Raw genomic sequence first — 9,066 nt, 5'->3', positions numbered from 1 at the left:
TCAGCGTAGTGTCCAGAGCATGGAGGCGCTACCAGGAGACAGGCCAGTACATCAGGAGACGTGGAGGAGGCCGTAGGAGGGCAACAACCCAGCAGCAGGACTGCTACCTCCGCCTTTGTGCAAGGAGGAGCAGGAAGAGCACTGCCAGAGCCCTGCAAAATGACCTCCAGCAGGCCACAAATGTGCATGTGTCTGCTCAAACGGTCAGAAACAGACTCCATGAGGGTGGTATGAGGGCCCGACGTCCACAGGTGGGGCTTGTGCTTACAGCCCAACACCGTGCAGGACGTTTGGCATTTGCCAGAGAACACCAAGATTGGCAAATCCACTGGCGCCCTGTGCTCTTCACAGATGAAAGCAGGTTCACACTGAGCACATGTGACAGACGTGACAGTCTGGAGACGCCGTGGAGAACGTTCTGCTGCCTGCAACATCCTCCAGCATGACCGGTTTGGCTGTGGGTCAGTCATGGTGTGGGGTGGCATTTCTTTGGGGGGCCGCACAGCCTTCCATGTGCTCGCCAGAGATAGCCTGACTGCCATTAGGTACCGAGATGAAATCCTCAGACCCCTTGTGAGACCATATGCTGGTGCAATTAGCCCTGGGTTCCTCCTAATGCAAGACAATGCTAGACCTCATGGAGTGGAGTGTGTCAGCAGTTCCTGCAAGAGGAAGGCATTGATGCTATGGACTGGCCCGCCCGTTCCCCAGACCTGAATCCAATTGAGCACATCTGGGACATCATGTCTCGCTCCATCCACCAACGCCACGTTGCACCACAGATTGTCCAGGAGTTGGCGGATGCTTTAGTCCAGGTCTGGGAGGACATCCCTCAGGAGACCATCCGCTACCTCATCAGGAGCATGCCCAGGCGTTGTAGGGAGGTCATACAGGCACGTGGAGGCCACACACACTACTGAGCCTCATTTTGACTTGTTTTAAGGACATTACATCAAAGTTGGATCAGCCTGTAGTGTGGTTTTCCACTTTAATTTTGAGTGTGACTCCAATTCCAGACCTCCATGAGTTGATAAATTGGATTTCCATTGATTATTTTTGTGTGATTTTGTTGTCAGCACATTCAACTATGTAAAGAAAAAAGTATTTAATAAGATTATTTCTTTCATTCAGATCTAGGATGTGTTGTGTAAGTGTTCGCTTTATTTTTTGGAGCAGTATATATATACACATATATATGATTCTTTACATACACTGAGTGTACAAAACATTAAGAACACCTCCTAATATTGAGATGCAATTCCTGACATTTAATCAAAGTAAAAATTCCCAGTTTTAGGTCAGTTAGGATCACCACTTTATTTTAAGAATGTGAAACGTCAGAATAATAGTAGAGAATTATTTCTTTCAGCTTTTATTTCTTTCATCACATTCCCAACGGGTCAGAAGTTTACATACACTCAATTAGTATTTGGTAGCATTGCCTTTAAATTGTTTAACTTGGGTCAAACATTTCGGGTAGCCTTCCACAAGCTTCCCACAATAAGTTGGGTTAATTTTGGCCCATTCCTCCTGACAGAGCTGGTGTAACGGAGTCAGGTTTGTAGGCCTCTTTGCTCGCATATGCTTTTTCAGTTCTGCCCACAAATTTTCTATGGGATTGAGGTCAGGGCTTTGTGATGGCCACTCCAATACCTTGACTTTGTTGTTCTTAAGCCATTTTGCCACAACTTTGGAAGTATGCTTGGGGTCATTGTCCATTTGGAAGACACATTTGCGACCAACCTTTAACTTCCTGACTGATGTCTTGAGATGTTGCTTCAATGTATGTATCCACATAATTTTCCTACCTCATAATGCCATCTATTTTGTGAAGCGCACCAGCCCCTCCTGCAGCAAAGCACCCCCACCACATGATGCTGCCACCCCCATACTTCACAGTTGGGGTAGTGTTCTTCGGATTGCAAGCCTCCCCCTTTTCCCCCAAACATAACGATGGTCATTATGGCCAAACAGTTCCATTTTTGTTTCATCGGACAAGAGGACATTTCTCCAAAAAGTACGATCTTTGTTCCCACGTGCAGTTGAAAAGCGTAGTCTGGCTTTTTATGGCGGTTTTGGAGCAGTGGCTTCTTCCTTGCTGAGCGGCCTTTCAGGTTATGTCGATATAGGACTAGTTTTACTGTGGAAATAGATACTTTTGTACCTGTTACCTCCAGCATCTTCACAAGGTCCTTTGCTGTTGTTCTGGGATTGATTTGCACTTTTCGCACCAAAGTACGTTCATCTCTGGGAGACATAATGCGTCTCCTTCCTGAGCGGTATGACGGCTGCGTGGTCCCATGGTGTTTATACTTGCGTACTATTGTTTGTACAGATGAACATGGTAGCTTCAGGCGTTTGGATATTGCGCCCAAGGATGAACCAGACTTGTGGAGGTCCCAAATTTTCTTTCTGAAGTCTTAGCTGATTTCTTTTGATTTTCCCATGATGTCAAGCAAAGAGGCACTGAGTTTGAAGGTAGGCCTTGAAATACATCTACAGGTACACCTCCAGTTGACTCAAATTATGTCAATTAGCCTATCAAAAGCTTCTAAAGCCATGACATAATTTTCTGGAATTTTCCAAGTTGTTCAAAGGCACAGTCAACTTAGTGTATGTAAACTTCTGACCCACTGGAATTGTGATACAGTGAATTATAAGTGAAATAATCTGTCTGTAAAGAAATGTTGGAAAAATGACTTGTGTCATGCACAAAGTAGATGTCCTAACCGACTTGCCAAAACTATAGTTTGTTAACAAGAAATTTGTGGAGTGGTTGAAAAAACGAGTTTTAATGACTCCAACCTAAAATTATGTAAACTTCCGACTTCAACTATCTACATGCATATAAATAAATAAAAATCTATGTCCTGGATATATAAAGAGACATGTGACAAAGAAGCCAAAACCCATCATACTTTTTATTTGGAAGAGTCAGATAAAACAGGCAATATGAAGAAATATTCCATGAAGATTATTTTCAAAAGGCTTTCTTTTTCTTAAATTCAGAGGATGCAAAAAAGAGAATAGTAACGATATAGGCCTAACAATTATAATAAGGTCACTGTAATCGAGGGTAGCTCTTGCAGAGTTCATGGTCCCTAATGTCCCCCCAACCGCCGTTCTTCACGTGGGGCGCCACCCCCCCTGCCCCGTTAGCCGGAAGTCTCTTAGTAATCAGCAGGTTCTTGGGGAACAGCTGATTGCTGCTGCTCTGTAGGATGGTATCTATCTTGGACTTTTGGCTGGACGGCATGCACACAGACTTCTTGTGGTGCATCCCGCAGTCCCCGGCGTGGAAGACCCGGGGCGCCTCGCTCACCATGACCTTCCAGTAGGAGGGCAAACAGGTCACGGTCAGGTGCTGCAGGGACCAGTCCCAGTTGTAGTCGTCATAGGTGCAGAAGGCGTCGGTGCATTGGATGAGTTTCTGGTAGGTCTCCCTGCTCAGAGCCATGCCCATGTTGTGCTCGGTGGACTTCCAGGCTTTCACCTCCACCTTGTTAGCTTTACTGGGGTAGCTGATGTGGCCGTAGCTCCCCAGAGATAGGATGTCACAGTCGGGGCAATTCTCCCTCTTCAGGATCGACATCAGCTTGAGGAAGTGGAGGAAGTCAGGGGAGAGGAAGTGGTCCTCCTCGATGAGAAGCACCAGACCCCGGTGGTCCTTCAGGGCCCGGACCCTGTCCCACACAAAGTGCAGCTTCCACCACCAGTGGTGCTTGGTCTGGGAAAACTTGGCCTCGCGGTAGTGGCCGAACGAGTCGGGGTACTCTGCGTTGATGCAACCCAGCTTTAAGGCGTCTATCTTGGAAATGTCTCTGGGGCAGTCCCTGGGGTCGTGGCCCGGGAACTCCTGGGGGTACAGTTGGATGCTGAAGGGAAAGAAGATCTGGAGGACCTGGCAGAAGTCCACTGAGGCCACCACCTGGTTGATCTCAGGGGACCAGAAGTCGTGGCTGAAGATGAGCAGGATGCTCTCCACGCCCCTGGCCTTCCTCAGACTCTCCACCAGCAGCCTCAGGTAGTCAGGTCTGTTGTGCACCTGGACCACCACCACCAGATCGTCCTTCTTCCTCGCTGCCCTGAACTTCTCCTCATGTCTCACTGTCTGGTCAAAGTTGAGCTGGAACACAATGCCACGGTAGACCTGGGTGGTGTTGTCCACCTCTGGTTTTACCACCTCCTCTTTCTCCAGGTGCTTTTCAGGCTGGTTCTTCGGGTGTGTCTCGTTGACAGGTGCGATGGGTGGTACGTTAGGTATCCGGCTGACTTCAGGTGTGGCCTGCGGCTGTGGCTGTACCTGGCTACTGCTGCTTCTCCTCGCCCCCTCAGCCTCTTTCAGGACCACCACCCCACTACTCTTCTTCTGCTTCCCACTGGTCCAGAAGGCTAGGCCACACACCACCACCACCAGCGTCAGTATCACCACCTGGAGATAAAATACAAATCATATCATATCCTGTGCCCAGTTTTGGACTCTATCCTGCCTGCTATTGCAGTTATTTTACTAATGTCGTCATTGGCGTTGTTATTTATATTATCTTTTTTGAAATACAGATACGATACAGTAAGATTATGTAACAGAGTTCATATGAGTTTACAGGAGTTAATAAGTTATTCGATCATTCAATTGATCCAGTGGGTCCGGCTTCTTCAACTGAACTAAATATGTCACAATATATGACATTTTATTGTCTATGACTGTTTTCAAATACATTTGTTTTGTTTGTTCCATTTAAAACATGCCCAGTACAGAAACATGCAGCACATACACATGACTTGGGACTCGTCGTGTATTGTACCTTCCTCTTGTAGACTCGGAATCTCATGACAGGCAGTCACCCCCCTTGGGAAGGGAGAGGAGTTGATTGTAGAGAAACTGAAAAAAGGCAGGTTTGCAATTTCTAATGGCACTGCTGTGCTTGGGGGAGGCAGGCAGGGAGTCTTGGTAGAAAACAGTTTAAAATTCTGTTGGTTGCTAACACTTGTTGCTAGCGCAAATTTTTAGAATGTAGACATGTGTCTTTGTGGAATATAAGTGACGCCTGGTGAGATTCCCATAAGGCATGTTGGTCTCAGAGGCTGCAGCGTAGAGTTGTGCATGGAACCCACTAGAAAACAAAATAAGAGAACATTTTACCATTTCTTATTGTCTTTACTAAACATGGCTACTTTATTAAATGTAACCCGCATTCATACCATAAATAATAAAACAATGGCTGTTATCGGAGTCCATATACAATTTTTCAGTAAAATAAAACAACTTATTTTATGATAAGAGTGGATACGGTGCTTTCGGAAAGTATTCAGACTCCATGACTTTTTACACATTTTGTTACGTTACAGCCTTATTCTAAATTGTTTTAAATTGTTTTTTCCCCCTCAATCAAAAACAACACCCCATAATGACAAAGCAAAAACAGGTTAGACATTTTTGCAAATGTATAATAAAAGAACATGAAATATCACATTTACATAAGTATTCATTCCCTTTACTCAGTACTTTGTTGAAGCACCTTTGGCAGTGATTACAGCCTTGAGTCTTCTTGGGTATGACGCTACAAGCTTGGCACACCTGTATTTGGGGAGTTTCTCCCATTCTTCTCTGCAGATCCTCTCAAGCTCTGTCAGGTTGGATGGGGAGCGTCGCTGTACAGCTATTTTCTGGTTTCTCCAGAGATGTTTATTGGGTTCAAGTCCGGGCTCTGGCTGGGCGACTCAAGGACATTCAGAGACTTGTCCCGAATCCACTCCTGCAATGTCTAGGCTCTGTGCTTAGGGTCAATGTCCTGTTGGAAGGTGAACCTTCACCACAGTCAGAGCGCTCTTGAGCATGTTTTCATCAAGGATCTCTCTGTACATTGCTGTGTTCATTTTCCCCTCGATCCTGACTAGCGGCGAAAAACATCCCCAAAGCATGATGCTGCCACCATGCTTCACCGTAGGGATGGTGCCAGGTTTCCTCCAGACGTGACAGTTGGCATTCAGGCCAAAGAGTTCAATCTTGGTTTCATCAGATAAGAGAATCTTGTTTCTCATGGTCTGAGAGTCTTTAGGTTCCTTTTGGCAAACTCCAAGCAGGCTGTCGTCATGTGCCTTTTACTGAGAAGTGGCTTCCGTCTGGCCAGTCTACCACAGAGGTCTGATTGGTGGAGTGCTGCAGAGATGGTTGTCCTTCTGGAAGGCTCTCCCATCTCCACAGAGGAACTCCGCAGCCCTGTCAATGTGACCATCGGGTTCTTGGTCACCTCCCTGACCAAGGCCCTTCTCCCCCGATTTTTGAGTTTGGCCGGGCGGCCAGCTCTAAGAGTCGTCTTGATTGGTCCAAACTTCCATTTAAGAATGATGGAGGCAACGGTGTTCTTTGGGACCTTCAAACCTGCAGGAATATTTTGGTACCCTTCCCCAGATCTGTGCCTCGACACAATCCTGTCTCCGAGTTCTACGGACAATTAATTGAACCTCATAGCTTAGTTTTTGCTCTGACATGCACTGTCAACTGTGGGACCTTATATAGACAGGATTGTGCCTTTCCAAATCATGTCCAATCAATTGAATTTACCACAGGTGAACTCCAATCAAGCTGTAGAAACATCTCAAGGATGATCAATGGAAACAGGATGCACCTGAGCTCAATTTAGAGTCTCATAGCAAAGGGTCTAAATACTAATATAAATAAGGTATTTGTGTTTGTTTTCATATATGCTAATATTTCTAGAAACCTGTTTTTGCTTTGTCATGATGGGGTATTGTGTGTAGATTGATGAGGAAAATGTTTATTTAATTAATTTTAGAATAAGGCTGTAACATAACAAAATGTGGAAAAGGGGAAGGGGTCTGAATACTTTCTGAATGCACTGTAAGTGACAACCCATGTACAAAATGCACCACTGCCAACGCCACATACATTGACAAAACGTTCCTGATAACCAGTAGCCTAAATGTCAAACTGTAAGAAACATGATCATCATTTAGGCCTAATACTTTGTGAATATAAAAGTATCTGCAGCCAGTCATCACGATTTAGATTGTTAATTTCCACACACTTGCCCTCCCATACCAGCCTGTGATCCACGTTAACATTCTATGATTAGTTCCCTATTCTCTTCTTATCTTTGCAGCGTTTCTTGGTTGAACTGGCTCATCTGTGTCTACTGCCCAGAGGCACTGTCACAATCAATACACATATCAAGACATCCACAAAATGGAAAGCTAAATAGCCTTTGCACTGGATCAGCCTCCCTTGCCTAAAACACAGCAATGAAGTTGTTGTTTTTTGCTAAACATGCACTTCAAATACATTGTAGCCATCAGCCTACGGTGTCCTTATGTACTTAACAGTGTACATTACACGCCTGTGCTAACTTTCACTACATGACACGATACACACAGTTAACAAGATATAGAGCTAAGCTAGCCACTACCTATCATTTCAATCTAGACCGTTTTCTTATGTTTCTGAACATTGATGTAATAAACATTTCGGTATAACATGTCCTCCTTCCCATGGCACATGTTGGACAAGAAGGAAATGGGGGTTCTCTAGCCAAATCTAGTTCATGTAAGTGAAAGTAGCTTCCTCCTCCCGAAGGTAGCAATCGTCTTGTTAGCGCCTGGAGCGGTGGACACCGACATCAAACCACCAACCCCATTTCGCTCGGGATTCGTGCCGTGTCGGTGTAACGTTACATCATTCACAACTAGTTAGCTAGCTATATTTAGAAGCTTAAACATTGTTCACCGAGTGATGTTATGGTAGCTAATAGCAGCTGGTAGCTAGCTAGCAAGCTACATTTGTCTCGTAGAAGTTAGCTGGAGCGAGCGTATTATATTTAAAAGCAAGCACTCCATAGTCGCGCCTCAATCATTGGCCAAAACAGACTGTCGCAACCACTTTCATAGTGTGACAAAAAATGCGTTTGTATAGTTACCTAAAATATTAGTCGTGCTATGCAGCTTTCTCTGCCGAAATTAACATTGCGATGAATCGAGGTATTCATTCTCCTCCATTCCTTCTCTCCTGCTCCCAATTTCTGGGCAAAATAACACATTAGCCAGCCAGCTAGCTAGCTAGCTAGCACAAAGTACCAAATAGCACTGCCTGGCTGTGACTCCCACAATGCATTACTCCATAGGGACTCTCAAGACATAAAACATGAATTGATATATTAGGCTAGTGTGCTACAATGTTGCATTCAACTGAACCATTGAATTGTAGCTTATAACAATGTAACAATATGGAGATCTTACATGTAGTCGGTATAATATTTATTTAGAATTACTAGTTTGTTTGTAGATAAACAAAGGCTTCTTCTGATCTGTTTTCTTACAAAGAAAATGATATATGCCACTATGATAATAATCTAAACCAGTTGGATATTATTGTCGGTATATTACATTATTCTTGATTATATTCTATACAAAAGACAGGCAAAAGGAGTATCACTACTAGCCTAACTTCAGGCCATTATTGTTAAATATTCAAGAAATCATGAAAAATAAATGATGGTGCAATTGGCATTACTTTTACTGGAACACTTCTGTGTTGGTAGTTGTTGTACACAGTATGTTCTGTTGTATTTGTTTTTCTTATTATATACTATGAAACAAATTTAATCTTGTTGATTTTCTTACATACTTTGCTATTGATTCACATACTATTGGCATAATTACCATTTTTTTCAATCACTTTGGTGCAATTTTCACAAGTAAGTGGTACATTTTCACAACTCTTAAGCACAAAAATCTATACAGATCATCAAAATGGCTCATGTTTCAAAACTCTAAGCACATTTAAAATTTTCAACACACAAAGTCAATTGTTGATAACACCAAGTCACTCAATTTGGATACATATTCAATCTAAGTATCTACTTTTCAAAATGCAATATTCACTTTACTTTTGATATAATTTTCTTGTCATTTGTTTAACAATACAATTTACTATATCACTTAATCAAATTGCTCAAACCGGATAACTAACTACTGAACCAGGAAGTTGGGGGGGGGGCAGGTTTGGGACAGGGGGAGCAGGTACCTGACTATTGGTGGCTATTCAGCAGC

General features: G+C 43.8%; 1 protein-coding gene across 2 annotated transcripts; it reads right to left on the bottom strand.

Annotated features, from left to right (window-relative positions):
• Window positions 1-2,902: 2,902 nt before the first annotated feature.
• On the bottom strand, window positions 2,903-8,143 carry LOC100195434 (mannosyl (alpha-1,6-)-glycoprotein beta-1,2-N-acetylglucosaminyltransferase). Of its 2 annotated transcripts, none has more exons than XM_014205813.2 (3): window positions 7,935-8,143; window positions 4,776-5,114; window positions 2,903-4,432 (listed from the first exon to the last, which is right to left on the bottom strand). In XM_014205813.2, exons 2-3 carry the CDS (start codon window positions 4,830-4,832, stop codon window positions 3,062-3,064), a joined length of 1,428 nt encoding a protein of 475 aa, XP_014061288.1. In that variant the 5' UTR covers window positions 4,833-5,114; window positions 7,935-8,143; the 3' UTR covers window positions 2,903-3,061.
• Between the last annotated feature and the right edge of the window lie 923 nt (window positions 8,144-9,066).

This window comes from Salmo salar, chromosome ssa06 (assembly GCF_905237065.1).
Source record: "Salmo salar chromosome ssa06, Ssal_v3.1, whole genome shotgun sequence".
NCBI classification, from domain to species: Eukaryota; Metazoa; Chordata; class Actinopteri; order Salmoniformes; family Salmonidae; genus Salmo; species Salmo salar.
This window is presented reverse-complemented; position numbering and strand designations above follow the sequence as displayed.